Genomic DNA, 25261 nt, shown 5'->3' on the forward strand with positions numbered 1-25261 from the left:
TAGAGTACAGAAAATTAACCCTTTTTATTGATGCATTGCAATTGTTCTACATTTTTACCATATTATGTAGAAAATACTTAAAATACAAGCTACTTTGTAAAACCAAAGACAAACATTGAATCCAAAGATAAACTATGTTTTCACAATGGACCCTTCTCCCATATAGTTAGTATTAAATTTTTAAATATCTATTTCTTTTGTTAAAATGATTTTTACATACCCCCTAAGTACATCAGCAATACAAACATAGATCAGTAATTGTCAGAAACTACCTGTATCTAGCGGCTTGTAAAAAGGAAGAGCACAACCATAAAAGAAAGTTAAATTTTACACAGTAACTAGCATATCAAATACATTTAATAAAGTAGGAATTCCATTGCAATATCAAGGATTCAAGCAGAAATACTAACATTACATATAATGTACTGCTACATGTAGTGAGATAGATATAGTTCAAGCTGAATCTGAAATCACACATTATATAAAGTTTAGCAACAAACAACCATGTGGACATGCGGCACCATTCAGAAGTTTAAATAAAATTAAAAAAAAGAAAGCAGGGCTGTGCCAATCCTGTCATTTAGAAGCAATTTAGTTTCATGTACTAAAAGAAATTGCTGAGTCAGAGGTAAATTACTGCATCCCATCAATTAGGTGCTAAGCAGGAAAGCCTCAGGAGTTGCCTCTGCAGGGGCTATCACAGCTGCAAATACAGGTCAGGTAAGAGAAAACTGATTGAACAGCTCAAGAATCACAGACAAACCCAGCTGGGACCACTAGCTGGCTATCAAATATTCCAAAGGTGAATCCCAAACTAGGTGTGAAGAAAATTAAAGGATGCCAATTCCTATCCAGAGATAGCAGACTTCTCTCCAAAAATGTGTAGCAGGCTCTGACAATGAGGAGAGTCAATTCTTGAACCCAATTTGAGGCTGGATATGCAAGGGAAGAAGGGATGTATCTCCTTAGAGCAGAACACAATACACCTAAATTGGGCATCATATACTGGGGCCCTGCTGGGATGGGGTTTGCTGTGTATCACAGAGGAATTTTGGGGTATTATTTGACAGCTTGTTCCAAATGGAGCACGTTTGATTTTACCTACATCATTTCCATCTCATCCTCCCTGTTCCAACACTTCTGGGAACTCAGGCAGTGGAGGAGATGACACCGTGCTTAGGGAATACATTTGATTGGGATTAATTCTGTTCCAAGGTCCTCTAAATGGACATTACAAGCTGCTGTTTCTAAGGGAAAGTGGGCAAGTTCTCAAAATTATTAGCAGATTTTGCTAGAGGTCTTTTTTTCTTTTTCCTGTTAGTGAAGTGTTTTCCATGAAGTCCTATTTGTGAAACGGGGAGTTGGAGCTTGGTTTGCCTTTTGGTGGAAAGGCACAACTCTGTACCCAAGAGGTATCTCAAGGCAAGTACTGAACACAAGCAATGTCAAAAAAAGCAACAAAGTGCCTACAGCAACAAACAGCATCGTTTGCAGCAACGATGTGGCACAGCAAGGTTGGTTCTCTACAAACACACTGAACATCAACGGGGGCTAACGCTACCGCCCAGCTCCACAGCCCTCCAGCCCTCCCTGGTCCCTCCACCTCAGGCCAGTCCAGGCTTCCTTCTAGCAGGAACGTGGGCTTGCAGAAATGGTTTGGGCATTTCTTGCCACAGCCAGGTCAGGACTGGCCTCCTTCCCACTGGGACGGAACATAAACTGGGGTTCAAGGTTACCAAACCTCTTATTGCTGCAGTTACGCGACCGCTCAAACCAGTTTATATCATCCTTTTGGACAGGATACTTTATGTGTTAGATGAGAAATAATTCCTGGTACAAGGGACCCAAGGAAACAAAGTGTAGTCCAAAACCTGCACTGATTATCCAAAGTGAGTATTTCCTCTGAACACTAACTAGGGCTACAGCTGACAGACCTTCCCAACAACTCCACATTAGCAGTAGCTATAAAACTTTTTAATGGTATTATGTGCTTTACAGCAGGCTCTCTTTGGTATAAATATTCTATCACCAAGCTAGCAATATTTTACACGACACATCTGCTATTCCTGTGGGGGAAGGTAACGCTACACTAAACCTAATAAAAGTGATTGCACGTTATTTAATCACTTCTGCAATATTAGACTAAACATTCCAATGCATTCCCAGCACTACCTTATCCGAAATGCACTGACAGACACTAACAGTACATGTGCCATTTCAAGGGAAAGCTTCGAGGGGACGTCGCTTCACTGGGAACAAGAACGGAGCTGGGATGAGAGCGGTGACAGGGAGAGGGCTCTGCACCATCCTGCTGCTCTGGCTGGGGGAGCTGGGTGGGTGAATTGCTTCAATTCGACGGGGGCTTGCTGGTCCCTCGTAAGGCAAGCTCACTGTAAACTCTAGTCACACTACATCATCATTTAAGGCACTACAATAAGGGGACACACCAAACAACTCTTCATCACACATACCTGTGCAAAACAAATCCAAGGTATCCTTTCCTCTCGTGAAGCTCTACTCCTCTCTCAGTGCTACAGTGATGAGCTCTAACCATTGCATTATATCACATACATTCCAACATGAATCAATTCATTTTGGTTTAAATACAAAGGATACAACACTTCCATCCCCAGGAACGTTTAAGAATTAGACAAACACTAAGTACAGAGTTCAAGTATAATCACTACACATTTTGATTACAAAGACAGAACATTTGGGGTTAGCAGGAAGTTTTGCTTGTTATATTTTTCTAATCAATATGTACATATTTCATTTTCTGTAAAATATTAAAACACCACCAATACAAAACTTCTAAAATAGTTTTAAATTCAGTAATAAACTTTAAAATCTGGATTTTTTTTTTCCTTTTTTTCTTTTTCTTTCTCTTTTTTTGTCTTGTTTTTTCTTTTTTTTTCCTTGCAATTCCTACATGCACGTACTGTTTACAAGTCTTATTAAGAGCGCTTTAGAGTAGCTGCTGACATATCCAGGAGGATACGCTCACAGGAGTATAAAAAGCTGTACACATCAATACAGTGATGTTTCATTGTATTTCAAATTTATCTCCCTCCTAAATGAATCACGTGAGGCAAAAACATTAAGAAAAACAGAACAAAGCAAAGCCCTGTGCTTCTGTGAAGGAATCCAGCTCCATTATAGGGCCAGCATCTAATAAGCTGCAGAAACCAAATTTTAGAGCAATGCTGCATTATTCACTCTCAACTGGAGACAACAACACCACTCTGACAGAGCTACTGAGCTCTGTCACACAGTGAGATCCTGAATACAGTTTGAACCACTTAGAAGAATTCTGCAACGAACACAACAAAAATTCAGCTGGGTTATGGAGAATTTTCGAGAAAACAAAGCAGACTCCAGGGTTTACAGGACTCCTGAATGTATCGTGTTGCTGGCATAAGGCAGCTGCCTCTACCAGTCCTTAAACAAAGCAGAGGAGTAAACAAAATACCTTTGACAGAAACATATATGGAGATGTAATGGCTTTTCAGAACCAGCAATTTGTTAAAGACAAAGTGAATTACAGAACAGATGTCGAAATGTTAAATCTGATTTTAAAACTGCCCCAGCAACATAATGAGATAAACATGCACATTTTTAGTGGCAACGTGGATTTGTGCAAGCTGCTAAAATAGAATCTGCAAATCTTTTTGTTTAAGTTACACAAGTTAAAAAAGACATCAGGATCTGTCTTCTGAGACACTGATTTGACACCCCTTTTGATTAGCACAACAGAACAATTTTAAATAAACGTGACCATGAATTTTTTAAAAGCATCTATAAAAAGTAAGTAAAATTTTAAAAACTTAATTAGTGACCCTCGTACTGGTAACAAAGCATGCTGCTCAGTTAGTGACTGAACTCACCGGAGACATTTGGGAACAACATACAACCAGATCAGGGAGAAACACGAACCAGGCAGTCACTCCCAGGCAAAGGTTCACCTGAAATCCTCTCCAGCCTCTCAGGCCCCTCGCAGGACAGCGCTTCACTGGCAACTACAAGTAGGAGTACTGGTTGATCTTGGTGGGGCTCAGCGGGTATCCAGTGTAAATAGCAGATCCTCTGGAAGCACCAATATAGGACTGGGGAGCGAACTGGTGTTGGTACTGGGCGGGGGGGACGTTGGCAGAGGTCAGCAGGCTGGGCCCCACGCTGACAGGGACCTGGTGCACCAGGGTGCTGGGGTGGGCAGCGTAGGTGGCGTGGCGCGACGAGCCCTGCGGGGAGAACAGGTGGGCGATGGACGTGGTGGAGCCCAGCGTGGCAGCAGTGCTGGGGGCATAAGTGTACATGTGGGGCTGGCTGGACAGGTGGGCACTGGCCGTGGCTGCTGCCAGGTGGGGATGCACTGGGCTGCTGTGCTGGAACGTGTAGGGAGCCTGAGAAATCGTTGACGTGAGGGGGGCCACGTAAGCTTGCTGCCGGCGTGGGACAGCATTGCCGTTTCTCTCCTGGGAGGCCAGCACTGTGGTTTGCTGGTTCTGCAAGGGGAGGGAGTAAATGAGGTTAGTGGTCATGCTCAGGTGAGCAAGGGGCAGCCAGAGCCCCCAATGGACACCTCCATCCCCCCTGACACAGCTGCAGATCCTCCCTCCTCGTGATGCCCTCCCGCGGATCTGAGAATGTGACTGCACTTCCATGGGGACAGCGGTGACACCTTTCCTCTGCAATGGGGCAAACTGCCACAGCTGGGTAAGTGAGGGAGGTCCTAGATCTGACCCAGAACTCCTCATGCATCTACTCCTCTGCACCTTGGGAGGGTGGAAGCAGGGCTGCCCTGTTTTAGCACCAGAAAACCTGTCTGGTGCCCATGGCAGCAGTGAACTGCAGGGGTAACAACATTCTGTCTCCTCTGAGAGGGGCTGCAGTGTGACCCAGAGATCAGAAGTCCTGACACAAAAAAAGTGAAACCAATCTTTGAATTGAACCATTCAAAGATGTCGGGTGTCAATTGTTAGTTTGAAAGAGAAAGTCCAGTCTTAACCTACTGGTTGGAACTCTGTGAGGTCTAGAGAAAGGTAAAGAACTACAGAATTTCCTCATACTGCGCCTTCAAAGTTACTCTAACTCAACAGCTGGACCTTGGTGTCACCCTCCTGAGTGGCAAGAAGGACCTGCTGTAACTCAGGTGTGACAAGGAGCACAGAGAGACTATGGAGACAACCACACTTGTCCTACCCTGCACCACCCCAGGACAGAACCAGCTCCCAAGAACTAGCGCTTGCAACTACTGATCCTCCTGCAAGCCAGCCTTCCTCCCTGCCTCAGAGGTTCCTGAAGCAGCTGTGAACCAGCCCCAGGCAGCAGGGACAGGTGGGCTCACCTGGCTGAGGTTGAGGGGCTGCACGCCGTTGGTGACCACGCGGTGGGAGCGGTAGCCCGTGGGTGTGATGCAGCATCCTGACGACTGCCCGCTCACTGAGGCCACTGGCTTGCTCTTACTGCTGCTGCTGCTGCTGCTGCTCAGGATGCCTGCAAGATGCCACAGGCTCAGTCCACTCCTCCCCTTCCCACAGCTCTAGGCACCAAACTGACTCTGTCACAGAGACTTTGCTTTAATTACGATTTCAAATGTGACTAAGAAACCATCAGGAATGGTTACAGATCTGCCTAAACGCAGCCAAATGTAAATGAAAGGTAAATCTATCAATGACTATGAAAACAGACCGAGGCAAGTCCAAACTGTGAGGATGAATGTGTGACAGGGACAGGAGAGACCTGAGCCCTGACAGAGCACCCTGAGATACCCACCTGAAGCCTGGGTGGCTACGATGCAGTCATTGAGCTGCATTTTCAGGGGTGGGACGATGATGGTGCGGGAGCTGGAGCTGTCAGCAGCAGCTCTGCTGGGCAGCTCCAGGGCCCCCCCAGTGCTCCTGAGCGAGGACAGGGGGTCTGGGGCATAGGGGCTGCTCAGGGATGAGTCTGAGTCAGGGGAGTCGTTGACGGTGACGTAGCTGATGACGTTGGATCTCTGCTTCATACCCAAACTGCAGGGGGAAAAAGACAAAATACAAATGGGAAATGTTCTAGCTTTGCCCACCAGATTACAGATCTCCCTCTGGGATTTCACACCCTCCCTCCTTGCCCATTAAAACTCGGATTAACTGCAGGCACAACAACACAGAGATGTGATGGGGAATGTTCTGTCTCATGCAGCTCTTCTGAGCCTGCCCGGGGCTCACACCCCGTGCTCCCCCCTCTCCCTGCTGCATGAGCTGAGCCCAGCAGAGCCCAATGACCAGCCCACCTGGCAGGTTTGTATTTGCTGTCCTCCTCCTCGTCAGTGTCGCTGCGGATGGTGATGACGCTGACAGGGGGGCTGGGAGTGTCGGGGATGACGATGGGCTGGTGCTGCTCCTGCACGGGGACCAGCACGTTGGAGGAGGACGAGGTGGAGCGCAGGGGGCTGCTCCCAATCAGAGAGTACACTTGGGTGGGCACAGGCTCCAGGGACGAGCTGGGCCTGCAGGGAAAGCACAGCAGGGTTCAGCTCCAGCTCAGACAAACAGCATTAGGAACATACAAGCGTGAACATGAACGGAACCTCAGTGCACACACTCAAAGAGCCAAGTGCCACAGACACGGCCAGAGAAGGCACTCAGGGATGCTCTGAATGGGACTGAACCACCTGAACACTGCCAGAAACTGCCACCCCTCATCCAACACTTCTGTCACTTGCACTGCTATGGCACCAACACCCCAGGAGTGTAAAACCCCTCTGTAAAACCAGCAAAGCACTTGGTCAACCATGTCCTTGCACTCACTGAAATTAATATCATTTAAATCGGTGACGACAGCACAAAGGCTTTTTCCAAGACATCTTTAAATGCAATTGTAGCATAATAAAGTTACACCTTCAATGCCTCCATGATCAGGAGATGCTTTTTTCATACCAAAAAGGCAACCTCCACAAACAAACTCGTGGCATTTCTAGGACTGGGAAAGGAAGCAATGGAATCCTTACTTGGCTGTGCTCGGTGCTGGCTGCTTGTTCTTCTTTGCTGGCACATTGCTGCTCTGCTGCTGCCTCACAACATGAGCAACCCCAACGTTCAGAGGCTGTGCTGTGGCCAATGTCACGTGGTTGGTCAGCAGAGATGGCTGTTGCATGAGAGTGCTGTACTGATTTCCATGGGAATGTGCATTCCTGGAGCAGAGAAGAAACAAGAGACGCAAATCCCATGACTCCACTGCAGGAACCAGGAGCTGCAGCGAGCCCCTGAGGGGAAGGGAGACACTGTGGGCTCTGTGATGGATGTGTTCCCACTTGGCAGGGAGCTGGAGCTCCTGCAGTGCCTACCTCCAGTCAGCCAGCTGCTGGCTGCTGCCGATGGTCTCTGGGATCACGGCCGCAGGCTGGACAGAGTTGTGCAAAGCAACCCCTGGGAGCTGCTGCCAGGTGGAAGGGAGCAGGATCTGCTGGGTTCCCCCCGGCCAGGCCTGCTGCAAAACAACAAACACAGACACGAGGATCACTAGGCTTCAGTTCCTGCAGGGGCAGGCAGAGATCTGTCCAAGCAATTAATGCACCAGGGTGGATTGTTAGCTTGCAGAGATACAGCTCATCCTTGCATGTTTTCCCAAGGACAAGAAAATCAGAGAAATAAGCTTCCCCAACATTTTGCTGATCTCTTTTATCACTGCTGTCACCTGGAGAAAAAAGTGTTTATACTGTGCTGCACATGCAGCCAGGTATTGCACTGCCAGGTGCAGCAGCAGTGCTTGGGACTCTGGGTGAATGTAAACTCACACCACTGTTCTGCTGAAAGGTCCCAAAATATGAAACCAATTTGGTCCTTTCTGCTTTTCTGCCTTGCAGGGCTCACATTGAGAGAGCTGACATGGTGTCATTATTGTGGAAATTCACCCACCTCAGCTGAAGCATTTAAGAAAAGCCACATTGAGAGATAATTTGGTTACATGAAGGCAGGTCCAATTCATTAATATTATCGCTGTTCCAAATAAATTTGACAGCATAATATTTCCATGATTTTGATAATATATGGCTTTCTCTCCTGCAGCTTAAACTGCAAAATCTGTTGTTTCAAATTCAGTATTTCTGCAAGTAACAGATCCACTTAGTACAAATAAATACCAGTTCCGAACAAGAAGCCTTCAAAGCAGAGAGCTGCTAAAACCTCTGCCAACATAAGCAGAATAATAATAATAATAACAATAACATTGAAAAAATAAAAAATAAAAAGAGAAATATGTTAAAAGTCACACCATGCGTCTTTCCAAAAGCCAACACCTGCACAAGACAAAGCAGAGAGTTTAATACAGCAAGATATAAATTCCCAATGAGAGGCAGAAATCGGGCCTTCCAAGCGACGAACTGTTTTGACAGAGGAAGGACAAAAATATGCAAAGCTTAGCAAATGGCTAATGCAAACTCAGGGGAAGCAGCAAGGGAGAAGTGTTGGAAGCACTAAAGGTGAGCAAATTCACGCCAAAGGCTCCCAGAATCCAAACAGAACTAGTCAAGTCCTCCAGAGAAACTCAGAATGCAGGCTCGGAGTCTGGAGACAGCCGGCTCTGATCTCCACTGCTGTACAGGGGAGCTGGACCTCAAGTCCACTGCACACACACAGCAGAACAGAATTTGCCTGTTGAATCAAAGCCCAATTACACTTTGGAAAACATCACTAACAACTCACTTGTGTCCCAAGCTCTGCTATAGTCACCCCTTGCTGTTTTTGGAGCCCAGATTGCAGCCTTTCAGCAATCGAAATTCAACAGGAGGAAAGAAGAAGCACCCCTGGGTCTGTTTAGCTCAGAGCTGTGACCAGGAGAACCCCACTCTCCTGCCTTCCCATCCCCAGAACCAGGGAGCAGCTCACTTGGTTCACAAGAACTCAAATGAGTGGGTTTAAATTTCAGGACAGGTATGACTCGAGCAAATTCCACTTCAGCAGAGGTCTCCCTCTCGGAAGAAAATGACATTCAAACTACCACTTCAAAGCCACAAGAAACAACATGGTTCACACAATGGAATGTGCTTTGAAAGACATGTGAGGATACCAGCACTTCAGTGCACTGCAATGTTTTCATAAGCTTCACTGATCTGATTCTGGAGTTTTACAATGACTTCTTTGTGGCACTTGCAAAGTTGTTCTGATGCAGGTGCCAGAATACAGAAGAGGACAATTTTGCAAACGTACATTTCTTAAAGGTGTGTTCATTCCTTTTCCCCATCCTTTTTTGAAAATTGTTCCAAATGACCTAAAAGCTAGCTATTGCCATTTTGGATACTAGAGCTCACCTTTAATTTCAACCAAGAAATACATATCAACTGAAAGTATCTGTGAGGAACAGAATCTTTATCTGGATGAAGCAAGCTACGTGCGATTGGCTATAAATAACAAAAGGCCAGAAAATTATTGTCAGTGTTCAACAGAGGTTAAGAGAAATCAACTGCTAGAGCAATACATTAAAGGATTTGCTGTCATTAGGGATTTTAGCCTGTGCTTAATGATCTGAAACATTTCTCCATACAAAGCAGCTTTACACGTGTTGCAAACAATATATGGAGCTAACTTGCCAAGTAGGTCAAATTCTGGCCATCCAGGTACCTGTAGCAGAGTCAAGCTAAAGACTGATTCCTTTGTATTCCACAATCAAAAGGCAAAGATAGGAGAGTAAGTGAAGAACAAGAATGATTACAACTCTTCTAGGGTCTAGTTTAGAAGAGCTTTCAATACTAGGCTAGCAAAGGTAATAGTCAATGGATCTGGATTCTTTACAGAGCCACACTAAACGTCAGAGTCAGACAGTGCTTCAGCAATGTTGGGGAGGAAAACAACAAGACATTAAGATGTAGCAAGAACACAGCCACAAGATGGCACATGCTTCCATGCCCTCTGCAAGTCTAAGTTAAAACAAAAACTCAGTTAGTGAACACAATCAAGGGAGGCAATTACCAGTACTGCAGCCGTCTGTTCGACCAGCGCCGGCCGGCCGGCTGCGCAGTTCAGGGTAAAGGGCACCGCATACTGCGGCGTGATGGTGGCTACTTGAGGATGAAGAGTTGCTACCATTAGTGGTGTACAGCTTCCCTGAAATGTAGATCAGGCAGTGAGTGAAACACATGAGCTGAGGCAGGTCAGTGCAGGTCAGTGCGCTGGGCAGGGCCGGGCACGGAGGGAAGGGACGCACCGACACCGACACCAGCACCAACACCCAGAGCCTGCACTGCTCCACAGGCACCTGCAGGGCCCCAGGAGAGCACGAGGAACTGGCAATCTCCAGTCCAGGGACACAGTTCAAAAGGCAAAACAGGTTGGGGAAAAATTTGGGGACAGGACCTCTCCGATGACACAGTTCAAAAGTCCAAATGAGCTGGGGAAAAATTTGGGGAGGGGATGTCTCTCTGATGACACATTTCAAAAGTCAAAGTGAGCTCAGCTACTGGCACTTTACTGGGTCCCAGAGGGCAAGTGACAGCCATGCTGCACTAGCCATGGCACAGTGCACCCTGGGCAGCTCCCTGCACTTGCTGTCAGACCTTCAAATCCACACACAGAACTCTTGAGAAAAGGTAAACTATGGGATTTCATGGAAGGCACAGCAGGTCTTTGGTGTCATGAAAGAGCAAAGTTATCCATGATGAAACCACCCAGACATGTATTAGTCTATCAAATGTCTAATTTAAATTAGATTCTTGGTGTACAATTTGCACTCTTGGATTCAGGTGGGCCTTCAAGTGGGTTCTGCTTTTTGGATACTGTGACCTGTATCATTAATGCTAAAGAAACCAGCAATCACAGAATGCCACCTAAACATTTGGACTGAACAAACTAAAAATTACTCCTCTACAAGGTCTGCAAGTGCAATATGCTGCCTGAAGAGTAAAACTAACAGAGTACTTGTTAATGCCAGCAAAAACTAAAACTATGCAAATAAATAAAAATGCACTTAATTATAAAGGCAACTACAAATTTTCAGTGAATAAAACTTGTGAATCATCAGGCACTTATTGTACAATAAAGGATTACTTTTTGGAAATTAAAATGGGTTTAATTTATGACACATTACTAATATTTAAAACAGCATTTTTAGAAAGATTTGTGAATTTTGGTATTGTATGTTGCTTAAGCTGCAAACTGCAGAAATAGATATGTCATTGCTACACATTAATTCACACTAAGAATGTAACTAGCTGAGAAGGATTCAGAAATAATTTTGTTGATTTAAAGATGAAAATTTAGCATGAGTAATCTGTGTTGTCACCTCTGTTTACCGGGATCTCACTTCTCACAGCAATGATTTCTCCTGCCACGTTTTTAAAGTGTAGGCAAAAATGACCAGCACTGCCTTACAGGCAGTGTCCATGCCTGAAAAACACAGCCTGTTTTTAGCAGCTGAAAACCACATATTGATTCCCATTATTAAATCAAACTCCTAAAACCAGGGAGGCACATGACATAAAATAGTTCAGACTTTAAATATTCCAGAAAAACAAAACAAAACAAGAAAATACTGTCTTAGAAGTGACCTGCATTTAACATTTCAGTGTGTCCTGAGAACCCCCTGCACTCAGGCAGGTTCTCCTGGATGGTGGAATTGCAGCTGAGCCTATGAGGGGTTTGGGGTGGTTTTTTTACCTGTGTGAGAACTCCAGACTGGATCTGCAGTGGCTGTGCTGCAGGTGCTTGTGGCACAATTGGGACAGCATTTTCCATCCTGACTGGGAACCCAGAATGCTTTGTAGTTGCCTGAAGTCCAGCTGTGGAGGACAAGACACATCACTAAGCTGTAGCACTATTCTTTCATTTGTTTCCACAAATCAAATTCTTACTAGATAAGGGCAGAGGATAGGGTGGGATTAAAGGATAGAAAGGCTTTGACAAAATCCCAGTAAAACACCAGCTGAACATCAACTTCTGCACCCTGGGATCTCACAGGGCCATGATGGACAGCTCAGCTCTGTCTGGTTTGCAGAAACAGTGACACGAACTCCCAATTCCAACCTGCTTCAGACAAGTTTGAAGTTCAAGCCTTCACCATCAGTCCCCATGTCACAAATAACCTTCCAGACTAAGACAACCCAGGAGTCAGCATAACTACAGAACCCTGAGGATGAACAGAGGCATGAACAGAGCTGCCTGTGCTGAGCTCACTGACCCACAACCTGTGACAATCTGCTGGTGGCAAAAACCTGCATCAGGGCTGTCAACTGAGGCCCAAACACCAGATGTTTACTGTTGAGATAACAAACAAGCAAGACACACTGATTTTTCAGGCAGGTCTGGCTCCTCTGTTCCCTGCTTTCTGTGGAATGCTGCTGTGTTCAGTTTGGGGGGAAAAACTGGTTGAGCAACCAGCTGGAGCCTGCAAGCCAGGCAGGCAAGGTCCTGTCACCTGTTCCAGCACGACCTGGAAGGGAATCAAGCTGCCTGCACACGTCTGACCTGGTTCTGCACCTCCATCTGATGCAAGAGCCCCGTGTGACACCCACAGAGAGCTCTGCTCTAGTCAGGCTTTTCTCAGTTTAGTGCAAATCACAACTTTTCCCGCCCTAACAGCATCACACCAAGGGTTCTTGGCTTACTTTGAAAAGCAGGGGGACAAACAATGAAGGTCTGCTGGAAGGGGTCTGTCTGTGTGCAGATCTGGGTGGTTCCAGGCTGCAGGGAAACACTCTGCTGAGCCACTCCTGCCACTGGGGCTGCAGAGGAGGGGTACAGGGCAGACTGGTAGTTGAGCAGGGAGACGTCTGAGTTGGCCAGGGAAAGAGTAGCAGCAGCAGTGGAATTGGAAGCCAACACACTGGCCTAGAAAAACAAACAAAAAAAATCACTTATCTCCTGTAATTTTATCTCTCTTTGTTATAAAACAACAGGAACCATCAATATAAAACTAGGAGGAAAGCACCTGGAAAATGTTTGAGGTAAAAGGCTTTAGACAACACAGAACAAAAGACATTAATTGCACCCAATTAACTTATGTTGCTGAAGTGAGAAATTTTCAACACATGAAGTAAAGAGGCTCCTTGGTCTGAGTTTTGGAAATTAAGACTTTGAGACAGGACTATGAATTTTGGAGAGTGGTTTAAATTTTGGCCTGAAGGCACCAAATCAGCCTACTCCTTGTCTTTGATCAGGATAAAACAGGTGAAAGATGCCATACCTGGTTGTGTACTGTGTTGAGCTGGTTGTTAAAGCTCATTGTCAGGTTTGTGCTTGTGTTAGGAGCAATGTGAGTGGTGAAAGGGCTCTTGATCTGGTTCACTGTATCATACATGTTCACTCTTCTCTTGCAGATCTCCATGTTCTGAAAGCAAGATTTCACACTGGAACAGAATGACAGAAGGAAAGCATTAGATTTGTAAAAACAGGACACAGATGTGACAGATTCCCAACTTTATGCACGTGCTTTAGGTTTAGGTTCTTTTAAACCAACAAAGAATGTCCTAAAACATGAAAAGGAAGCTTATGAACATTCCATTCCTTACACATGCCATGGCTATTTTCAGATCAGCCAGGAACTGCAGAAAATAGCCCTGACAGAGAGCTGGGAAGTGCTGCTCTGTGATTCCAGCAAATCCTGGAACAAAACAGCCCATCCAAGGGAGCTTACTGGTTACTGTGGGGGAAGTCCAGCAGATGTGCCATTGTAACAAACGAATGGTTCAAAGTCTTCAGTGGAGTAATTCTCTTATCTGCATCAATTGTCAACATTTTCTTCAACAAATCAATGTATTCCCTTCGGTCAGCCTTCTCTGCCAACATGTCGGTCCCTTCTAAGTCTGTAGACATATTCACCTGGAAAATCACATGGGAGCAGTTCACACAAGCATCAAATTAACTGCTGCTAACAGTTCAATAATGTCACATCACACAGAAATAGTTATCAGGCATTTCTGTCTCTTAGCCAGACCAATTTCAGGCATTACAGTGCTAACACTGCCTTTCCCTTGCTCGTTCTAGGAGAGAAAGTCCAACTTGCACATGGAATTCTCTTCTCAACAGGGAGTTGGGTCTATTCAAAGGGACCAAGCAGGCTTCATTCTCCACTCACTGCCAAAATGCCCTCATGGTTTGGGGGAATCTAAGGGAATATAAGGGGCTGGCAAGACAGAATGATTCCACCTTCTCTGCACAGATGTAACCTGATGGTAACAGCTACAAAAGCAACAGAAAATTGATATTTAAGATTTAAGACCTCATGATATTTAAACCACTCAGATATTCCTTCATTTTACCTCTAAAAAGAGAATGAAAATAAGAATGATCTGTAGTTCTTGTCACTATTTCCAAAGTCTCAGAAGAGGTTTAATCCTACAAACACATTTGAAGGGGCTCACTCTCCTACTGCTCTACTATACTGGGAACAGGCTGGGCACACTCCTGCTAACACACTGAGGCAACACAAAACATTTCAAACAGGTTTATAATTAACATTTTGACCGGTTTTAATCCACTGATTTCTGATGCAAATTGGCACCATTGTAAACCTCCATCAGTGCTCTGAACTGGCAGTGGAGGAGGTGCTCGGGCACAGGAGCCTCAATTTTAGAGATCCCCCAAAAAATGAAAGTTACTTAATTATATATGGAAAATTAATGAGTTATCTGTGTCCCAAGATCCCACACACCTGCGCCATATCATCCAAACAGTTGAATATATATTTCCGAGCTTCTTTTGATTTTATTCCTGTTTCCAACTCATGCTCTTCTGGGGTCTATAAAAGAAAACATTAGTATAAACTGAGATACTGTGTGTTGATAAGGAAAAAGCAGCAAGAAACTGCTGAGGCAGATGATCAATTGCTGCTTTCAGACACACCACACACCAGCAGGTCAAAGCAAAGAGCCCTGGGATCCCATTCCCTCAGCTGGAAAGATCATTCACTGCAAAGCTGAATTAACAACAGCATGACTTCATTTCAAGGCTGCCTTGGGTAGTGCATTAGCCAGAAGAACTGAAGGTTTCTGATTTAGAAAGAGGCCATAAATATTTTAAATCCCTCTTCTACAAAGAAGAAAGGCAAAATTCCCTTCTTTTTGCTGCTCAGAGGCAAATCAGGCCTAAATCCCATTCTTTCCTGTCCTCTGCCAACCCAAAACCAGATTCCTGATAAACTAACAAACCCACCACAAAATACTCCATATTTTACTGGCTGGATTGTCAGGAGATGACAACAAGATGACACACTTCCCTGGGAATGAGCAGCCCATAATAAGCAGCCATTATCTCAGTGAGGAACACCCACCCTTGGCTGGTGCTATCATCACTGCTGCTTTTGTCAGAGCAGCACCAGGAGCTCTGCACAGCTCCTGCAACCTCAGACCCCCAGCCAGCCACGCTCCAAAGCCAATCCTCACTCACAGCGTTTGCACAGCACGCAAAACTGGGTGGGAATTCCTATCAAATCCTCAGTGAAGAAAAGAGAATTGGGGATGGGAGAGACAGACAAACCTTGAGCCTCCACAGTGGGTATCCCAAATTTGGATCTCTGTTAAAAAACCTGCTTGTTTTCGTTCCTGCACTGAGAAGATACTCTGCTGGAAGGCCTTGAGTTTGTGAAATGTAACGAATCTGGGAAAGAAAATCACAAAAGTGAGGACTCCCACCATACAGAATTCACAGCTAATGGGGTAATTAACAGCCAGGTTTGTTCACAGCTAATAGGAAATTACCTGTAAAGAAAGACTGCCCAGATATGCAAAACTGCAAAATTAAAGGGACCAACTCGAGTATTTATAAAGCCACTTTTGCAACCACGCAAAAATTTGAGGTTTTAAAAGCATCTTTCTTATTTTATGGAAATATTTTTGCTAATGTATATGCAAGCAGACTGTAGGCTTTTAAGACATTAAAGAGTGTAAGAAATAGACATTTTGAGGAAAAAATACCACAGAATTTATCATGTATGTATAAATAATTAAAGGCATGATTATCCAAGCAACATTGCTGTGCCTGCCTACACAATATGCTAGGCACACAATTTCAGAATAACATCATGGCAAAGCTCTCACTGACCAAGAAACCAAGACCAAATATCCTCAAACACATTTACTGTACTTATTTTTACATGTTAAAAAAATGGCTCAGAATTCTGAAAGATGCACCTGAATCCTTGTGGTGGTATTGATAAGACACTGGTAAAGGGATAACGATTAAAAAGCTATGCTCAAAAGGAAAGAAAATAGCAAATGTATCAAAAACTCCACAGCGTTAAGGTAACTATGCCTTGATCAAACCATCAGTTACAGACCATTTACAGCTCTTTAGCATTTCTTATTTGCCAAACTCCTGCTAGGGCACTGTGCCAAAGCAGGGCACTGTCACAGCTTGTGATCACAAGAATTTATGGGCTCACTTTTCAATTAAGCCAAGGTGGATCCAAGTGTCTGCATGTGAATATTTCTTTTATCTATGTGATAGTTCAGGTAGCAGTTCTATTTTTACAGGACAAACTTTTGCTTCAGAGCCAAAGGGTGTTTAAAAAAAAAAGCTGTAAATCCCAGCCCAGCCCATGAACTCATTCCTGGAGAGGTCCTCTCACAAGTTCCACCTCAACTTTCACTTGCTGCTGCTGCAGAATCTCAAAAAAAAAAAAAATGAAAGCCAAGTCATCTTCAGTCTTCAAGGGAAATTCAGACATCAAAATGAACCCCATGAAGTCACACCTCACAGAGGGCTGCAAAATCCTGTCATTAAGCAATGGAAAAAGCAGCTCCTCCCCAGCCACCTACACCAGCAGATAAGGTTCTCAGAAATTACACAAAACTCAGTGCACAAGGAAACCACCAGGCCCTACCCCAGCTACTTTCTAGCTCATTGTGCTCATTAAGGTACCACTGTGTTTCCTTTGGAAATTTACAGTGCTGGGAAGACACATGTGAGACACTTAGTAAGTTTTCATGTATTTTATCACATAAGGAAAACCATACCAAGCACTGCAACAAGATCCCACCGTAAAAACCCCAGTGGAAAAGCTACTCTGAAAAAAAACCCCTCTCACAGACTTTTTGTCCTTTTATAGGCACTGACTAGGCCAGGTAATAATGCCAAGTATCCACAGAAAGGACTAATTAGTTCAAGATGCCTCTCAGAGTCTTGCCCTTGGATTCCAAAGACAGCTTGAGGCTCACACTTTGCATAAAAACTGAGGGTTGCTGTAGGTATTAAGAGGGCAGGAATGATAGGCTTGCTCTGTCCCCACATGGAAAAAGTGCCCTCATGGTGCAATTACAGAGAGTGTTTCACACCAGGACACACACACCTCGCTTCTGCTTTGGCAGGAAGGGGTTCAACAGCTCCTGGGTTTGGAAACCAGGGGTTAACTGCAAATTGGCCCCTTTTTCTGGACAGGATACACTCAGCTCAAGTGAAAACACACAGAACTCTGTGCTCCCTGCCCAGAGACAATGGGAATATCACAGAGAGAAAATGAGCTCAGACAGCAGCAATGTGCACTGATGAAAGCTGGTGGAGGACATGGGGGTTTCAGGAGAGTCTGAACACAGAAAATCAAGGTTTAATGTGAAGATCCCACATCCCCAGTGCTCTCACCTGGTCGTACTCAGATGCTCCTGGATACAGAGGCCAGCCCAGAAAGAGCTCAGCTATGACACAGCCCAGTGACCACATGTCAATGGCTTCACAGAACGGCAAACCCAGGATGATCTCGGGAGCTCTGGGAAGGGAAAAGGAAAGAAAAAATCTTTTACTGAAAGCTGCATTTCTCCCCTGTAAACCACTCTGAGTAAAGCCCCTCCATGCACAAGAAAATCTGTGTGAATATAAATTATTCACTTTAAAGTTGTTTCCTTGGGTGGCCTGATGGATCCCAACCTTTTTTCACTTAGGTGGATTCTTTTATTGCCACAGTGGCCCCCCAAATCCTAGGAGGCCTTTATATCACAGTTGCATAAAGTTACTCCTTGAGTAATCAGTTTAATTACACCTGACAGCGTGTGAGGTGTCCCTGAGACAGCACACAGCATCACAGAATTATGGAGAGACCTTCAGGATCATCTAGCCCAGCCTATCCTACCAGAATTGGGAAGAAAAGCTCTGGCAAACAGAGACTTTTCTAGGAGAAGGTCCTGAGACCCCGGGTAAGCAGCTGCAGGGGGCTGCCTGATTCATGTGGGGAAGAAGAGCACCTGCAGAGCCAGGAAAAGGAGCCCCTCAGAGAGCAGCTGGGTTTCCATCAGCAGGTTTTCATGCAGGGTTTGCTCAGAGAGTTTCGAGTCTAAAATGGATGCAGAGAGCCCAGCTGGAGGTTGTGTTTCAGGTTTCTGTGCACTCAACCACACCTAATGCAAAATGTACCTGTCTGGCCCAGCCTTTACGGGGAGGTGATAAAAAAACCTCACACTCCAAGCAGGGTTTGCTCCTCTAACAGGTTGGAATTTCAGGGAGATTTCTGTCTGGAGCTGACTCATAACACAGAAGGATGTTTTAGTGTAGCTCTTCACCTACACAGAGTTCTGAAACAAACTGAGGCTGTTCCGGCAGGAGAAATTCTGGTCCCACATTTGCATAGAGCACAAAACCCCAGGTGCTGCAAACCCCAGGTGAGCTGCTGTGGGAATTTACCCTGGAAAGTACAGGAAATACAAAAGCCTTGACCTTCATCGTGAATAACTAACACAAGAGCAAAGGAAGACAGAAAAGCCCTAAACTCCAGGCTATCCATTTCCTGGTCGTGCCCCAGGGCTTGTGTGGCATTCCTGGTGTTTCACTATGGATGCTTCAGTTGTTAAAAAAGGCTCTGAAACCAGCTCTGATCCCTCTACAGAATTCTAAAAACCAGGGCTTACATAATGTACAGGTGTCAGTAAAATTGACACTCACCCTCCTCGACTCCTGAGCCTCCCAGCTGCTCATCCATGGCAAGAGTGACTCCCCAGTTAATCACCCTTTGTGCAGTGCTGACACAGAGACACCTTCTGTTTCAGGTGTCTACACAACAGAGGCACTCAGCCCAGCTGCTCAGGGCACCTGAGAAAGCACAGGATCAGGAAAGGCCAGGCTGGATGGAGCTTGGAGCAGCCTGGGATAGTGGAAGGTGTCCCTGCCCATGGCAGGGGTGAGATGAGATTTAAGCTCCCTTCCAACTCAAACCAGTCTGGGATTCTCTAAAAAAGATAACCTCACTGTTGCTGTGAGGTCACATTTATTCTTTATTACCCAGATTTTATTATGTCTGAGCCTCCAAAACCAGAGCCATGACACACCTTCAGTAATCAGAATAATAGATTGTTCAAGCTAAGGCATGATGACACTCTCCACTCAACACTGATCTGTTTCTACCTTTTTGTTTGGCTGCTCCTGGCAGTTGTTGACTTTGGAAAGGTTTCTCACATGTGAAAATATAAATGATTGTGCAAGTATGAGCAGTAGCTGATATTTGAATGCTGACTCTCCTGCCAACATTTACATTTTAAGGAAATATGCTAGAATGGATACAGCTTTCTACAGGCTAAGTAAGAGGTGCAAACCAGAGGATTCTCTTTCTTCACCAGTAGGAAAAGTACAATTCATACATTTACACAGGAGCCCCCCTTGCCATTACTTTATGAGACACCATCAGCAAACTGTAGTGCCCCTCTTGATTATCCTGATGTAGGAATATCCAGCTCAGAAAGGACCCAGACCTGTCATATAAAGCATGCTGCACTTGGACTGGCAAACAAACTAAACTGCAGATGGCTTGTGGAATATACAGAGCATGCTAATCCTTCTCTAGTGTGCTAAAAACTCCCCACCAGTTCCAAAGAAATAGAGACTGGTGGCAGTTTGTTGGTCTTTCACTCCAGGATGGAACAGACTCACATATTCCTAAATCTCAATACCATGATGATAGCAAGTCTTGTATTTTAATCCCTGCAACTAAATAAATGAACTTTTCATGAGCCATCTGATTTCACTCTGACTGCAGGACAGGGCTGGGAAATCAGAATTTCTCTCATCTCCTCTTACATCACTACAATTAGCAGCCTTATGAGATGTGAGCTGAACCAGGACAGCAGGCAGAGGTCACTTCCATAGCTGCTCTGCCAGAGATTAAAGTGATTTTACCATCTTAAGCTCTTTGAAATAAAACCAACAACACTCTTTGCACAGATGCTTGCTAAGCACTGCCTCCCAAAGCTGACAAACACACTCAGGCACTCTCAGAAGAGAAAGGGCACACAGCAGCCCCAGAAAACTGCAAGCCTGACTCCCTCCCAGCATTTCCAAACCCTCCATGCTTACACCTGTGCTTAGGGATGGTGGGAACACAGAGCCTGTGCAAGTGCAGCAATGCAGGGAGCAGCAGGGCCAGCTCAGAGCTGGATTAGCAGAGTTAGACTTGGCAGAGGCACTGCTGCTCCCCAGGCCAGCATGGCTGGGACAGAAGTAGGTCATGGAGCCCAAAGCAGAGGTGAGAAATGGATACTCCTGCACCCTGCAGCTCCCCCAGTGCTCAGGGCCACCTTCTCATGGCCCAAATTGTCCAGTCCCACAGTCTGTGCTCCACACTGGCCCGCAGGCAGCACCAGGAGGCAGGGAGCTGAGTAAAACTGCCAGGATGGCTGCACTCACATTTAACAGAGGACATGAGGAAACCTCACTCTGTGCAGCAGGGAGATCAGTACTGCAGGGATTTTTTATTTCTGCATGCTGTTTCCTTCCATTGTTCATCCTCCACAAGAACAAAAGCAACCTGAGGATGGTACTCTCGTTTTCAGGTGAGGAATTACTGCAAAAACATCCTAGAACTGCCCCAGGAATCGTTCACTGCAGAGAGCTGATCTACTCCTACTCCATGATGGGCTTCAGAGCCAAAGAATTCTTCATGGGCACTTCTACTGAGTCTTTGAAGTGTGAGCAGTAGAACTGCCCCTCCTGAGTGGGGTCAGGCAGCAGCAGTTTCTGTGGAAAGGGGATCTTTCCACAGCAGAGGTTACCCAAGTGACAGGGATTGAAAGCTAAAAGGTGAGCACAGAGAAGTTTCTTTTTAACGGCTGACAGAGAACCATAGGAAGAATTGGTCTGTGCTCTTTCATTAAACACAGCATTGAAAAAAATTCCAACTAGGAACTCATCTGAACACTAATTTAATGTGAATATGGGTAAAGCAATCCAGTTCTCCCACAACAAGCTGGTTTCTGCACCATCTCTGTAAATTCCTAGATTATGGATTTTAGTAATCATCACCATTTGACTAATTACACATCACTAAATACTAGATTTCCACATCACAGCATTCTTCACTCCAGCCAAGCAGACAGTCCAACGCCACCTAATCCCAGGTTATTTGCCTTTCTGGCAGAGTCAGTCACCCCAGGGAGCTGGAAGGGGCTGGAGTCCAGAGCCCCACACACAGATGGAGCAGGAATTTCCCTCCCTGCAGCCCCTGGAAGATTCTTATCACCCCTTACTGCTTTTCCTCAGCTAAATCTGTTTTCTGAGATACCAGAAAATGGAGAGCACCATGGGCCTCCCCAAACTGCTTTGCTGAGACATGTGGCAAGTCAGATAGAGCAGATTCTTGACCACTGGTCACCTCTTTCCATGCAATAACAACAAAACTGATGATGCATTTTAGAGAGTGGGTGTTTTTACAGAGTTGGGGGCACAGGGGACAACTGGATTACAAAATAAAACCATACCAATCAATAGTTTGGAATTGGAAAGATTGGTGCCAACAAGCTGAGCAAAGATCATGAGCAATGGATTAAGTCTGTATCACATGAAAGGAATGTCATGGAAAGCTGGTACTGGGTGTTGGAGTTAAAAAGAAAAACAACACAAAAACAAAGGGAGCAAGCACACAGGGAGCGTGAGGGATGAACAGAGCAAACCTACAATAAGCCAGGCTTTAAAACTGAAGTGAGCAGCCAGGGAAGACATCAAACAGGGCAGAGACACAGGGTGGGGCGCAGTGTCTCAGTCCTGTCTGGTCCCAGCTGGAAGGACTAGATACTAGTTCTGAGTTTTGCGTCCAGTGAGCTCACATTCCACCAAAGCAACCCTGACAACACAGCAGACTCTGCACGGCCCTTTGAAGCCAGAAGTTCTTGCTGCATCCATTTATTGAAGTCTGCTGCTACTTAAATTCAAATATAGACTTAACAGAGCCAAGCTGGAGGAATAATTGAAAGAAACAGCACAGCTTGCTTTACACACAGTCTCTGAGTTTTAACGTTTCTGGCCATAATTTAGTTTTAATTCTTGGGCAGGAGTAGGGCAGAAGACATCTCCACACATTGCTAAGGGAAGCTGAGATCTTTCTCATCACTGCTGTAAGGGAGCTGCAGGTCTCATGAAAGCATGACTTAGCCAGGGTTGACACAGGAAGTCATGTGCTCCTGAAGGGGGCTCAGACAAAGATGAAGAATCAGAAGAAACAAAAGCGAATAGAAATCGGCATCCCTTTGACTTCTCTCCCTTCTAAATGTCCAAGGTTAATGGACCAGTTTCAGATCATAGCAGACAACCTCAAATGCACTTCTCCAGTTTGCCACTTCATAGTGTCACAAGCCAGTGGACAGGATAAAATCACTCAGTGCACTGATCTGGGGGGGAAAGGAAGGTGCTGGGCTGCAGATTAGGCGACCCTAAGGCAGACATTCTATTTATTTACATCCAACTTTCAGAAGAAATCTCCAGGAAACATGCAGAGCTGATGATTTCCTGCTGCCCCTCAGCTGGGGTTAGACAGGGAAGCTCAGTGTCTGCAGAAGGAGCCCCCAGCAGGATCAGCCTGACCTGGCTCAGGGAGCAAGGGCAGTGCTTACCTGTAATAGCGTGACTGCAGGTACGTGGAGCACACGGCCTTGGACACGTGGCTGGCTGACCCAAAGTCTATCACCTTCACTCTGTAGGGCTGGCGTGCAGGATCCACCAACATGATGTTCTCTGGCTTCAAATCAGCGTGGATCAGACCCAAGCTCTTCAGCTTCATCAAGGCAGTTGCCACTTGCTGCAGGATGGGCCGGATGTACTTCAAGGGCAACGGACTGAACTTGTTTTGCTTTAAGAAATCATATAAGTTCTGTTCCAGCATCTCAAAGACAAGGCATGTATGATTCTTGTGTTGAAAGCACTCGTAGGAGCGGACGAAGTTGTACTCATCAGCATTCTCACTGCTCAGGCGAGACAGGATGCTCACCTCGATCTGGCCCTGCCGGGCGTACGAAGGGTGGTTCTTCAGGATTTTGATGGCTACAATCTCCTTCGTGCTACGTTTCCAACATTTCGCCACCTGCCCGAACGTCCCTCGTCCCAGGAATTCCAAGACCTCATAGCTGTTGGTCATAGAGCACAGGATCTCATGCTGGACCAGCTGATAATCTCCCTCCCCACTGGAGCTGCTGCTTTTCGTGGTGACCGTGGTGGTCGTGGCCGCAGCTCCCACCGCAGGTCTGTTTTGCAGCATGAGAGGTGGATGTTCCTCAATGATCTGCACACTACCGTTGCTGTCAACCTCTTCACTTTTCCTTTTTAATCCACATTTTTGGTATGGTTCCAGCAAAGAAACGTTGCTCCTGTGGGTGATGGTCTGGCTGCTCTGGAAGGATGCTGTGGCGCTGCTGCCGGTGCTGTCGGCCGCGGTGACCACGATGTGCTCGACGGAGGGAGCGGGGAGAAGGAGGTTCTGGTCGTAGGCAGGGATGCTGAAATTGGCTACCTGATGAGAGGAGCTGGCTTGCCCTTGAGCTGCTGGGAGGTTTTTGCTGTGGGTATAATACTTGTCACTACTGCTCTGTCCTGAAACATCCCAGACAGACGGCTCCACTTTCAGTTTCTTGGCACTGCAGAAGGCACTCGAGGATACTGACGGAGGGGAGAACACCTGCAGCTGTGAGGCCATACCTGGAAAGGAAGAGGAGAACTCGTAAGGGGCAGCAGGTTGGGATGGACAAGATCCTCCATCTCACAAAACCCAGAATGACAAAAATCCGGTGTTTTTCTGAGCACCATGTGGTGCCCACCACTGAGGAAGGGAACCTCTGTAAGTGCTGCCCTAAGGGCATCACCGAGCCAGGCTGTGCAGATTACTGCATCTGAGAAGCACACGGCTCTTTATCCAGCTCGCTAAAGGAGTCCCAGCACACGAGAGGAATCACAGAGTCAATTCGGTTGGAAAGACCTCTGAGATCATCGAGTCCAACCTGGTGACAAAATACCACCCTGTCACCCAGACCAGAGCGCTCAGTGCCACGTCCAGTTGCTCAAACACCTACAGGGACGGTGACTCCACCAGCTCCCTGGGCAGCCCGTTCCAGTGTCTAACGAGTGGAGAAATTCCTCCTATTGTCCAACCTAAACCTCCCCTGGCGCAGCTCAACACTCCGTGCTCTTGTCCTGCCGTTCGTTACCCGGGAGAGGAGCCCGACCCCCACCTGGCTACACCCTCCTTTCAGGGAGTTGCAGAGAGCGATAAGGTCACTCCCGAGCCGCGTTTTCTCCAGGCTAAAAAAACCCCAGCACTGGAGAAAACAATACAGAGGATGGGGGGAGCGCAGGAAGTGGGAAGACCCTGCGAGAATTCCGATCCCGTGCCCAGGCCTGTTTCCTAGGCGCTGTAAAAACAGACTCGGTGGGAAACCCAACCGCGGCAGGCCCAGCCTCCCCCCGGGGCAGTGCCCGGAAGGCCGGAGCGGAGCCCGCCGGGAGCGGAGCCCGCCGGGCCGGGCCGTTACCGGGGCTCGGGCCCGGCCCCGCCGCCACCGCCCCGGCCCTCCCCGGCCCGGCGCAGCCCCAGCGCGGGGGAAGGGGCGGGCCCGGGCCTGCCCGCCCCGCCGAGCCCCGCCGCCCGCACTCACCGCCGGTGGGGGGTTCTCAGCCGCGGGCCGGACCTGCCTGGGGGACACGCGGGGGTGCGGAGCCCCGCAGCGGGCTCATCATAGCCCCGCCACGGCCGCCGGCCCGGCCCGCTCGGCCCGCGCTCGCCGGGGGGAGCCCCCAGGCCGCTCCGCCGCCAGGCTCCGCCGCGCCCTCACGGCCCGGCCGGGCTCCCCCCGCCCCGTCCCGCCGCCGCCCCGGGCCCGAGCGCCCCCGGCCCCGCCGCGCTCCCGCCGCCGCTCCGGGCCCCGAGCGCCCGCACAGGCCGAGCCAGCCGAGCCCCGAGCGGGCGAGCGCGCACGTGACCGCGGGGCGGGGCGGCCGCAGGAAGCGCCGGGGCCGGGCCGGGACCGAGAGGGGCGGGGCCGGGGACGGAACGGGACGGGGCTGGGAACCGAGCGGGACCGGGCCGGGCCGGGCCGGGGAACCGAACAGGACAGGGCTGG

General features: G+C 47.0%; 1 protein-coding gene across 4 annotated transcripts; it reads right to left on the reverse strand.

The window, feature by feature from the left end:
- On the reverse strand, positions 1-25106 carry HIPK1 (homeodomain interacting protein kinase 1). 4 transcript variants are annotated; one of them, XM_054648975.2, is made up of 16 exons: positions 24797-25106; positions 22766-23843; positions 17544-17667; positions 15444-15563; positions 14620-14706; positions 13603-13787; positions 13153-13315; positions 12575-12797; positions 11628-11749; positions 9945-10079; positions 7325-7464; positions 6989-7171; positions 6272-6487; positions 5773-6011; positions 5345-5493; positions 1-4502 (listed from the first exon to the last, which is right to left on the reverse strand). In XM_054648975.2, exons 2-16 carry the CDS (start codon positions 23839-23841, stop codon positions 4017-4019), a joined length of 3648 nt encoding a protein of 1215 aa, XP_054504950.2. In that variant the 5' UTR covers positions 23842-23843; positions 24797-25106; the 3' UTR covers positions 1-4016. The 4 variants fall into 4 exon arrangements, with proteins under 4 accessions (XP_054504950.2, XP_054504952.2, XP_054504949.2 ...); XM_054648977.2 differs by having other exon boundaries at positions 1-4238; positions 7325-7467; XM_054648974.2 differs by having other exon boundaries at positions 7325-7467; positions 24797-25105.
- Positions 25107-25261: the final 155 nt, after the last annotated feature.

Source organism: Agelaius phoeniceus, chromosome 25, assembly GCF_051311805.1.
Source record: "Agelaius phoeniceus isolate bAgePho1 chromosome 25, bAgePho1.hap1, whole genome shotgun sequence".
NCBI classification, from domain to species: Eukaryota; Metazoa; Chordata; class Aves; order Passeriformes; family Icteridae; genus Agelaius; species Agelaius phoeniceus.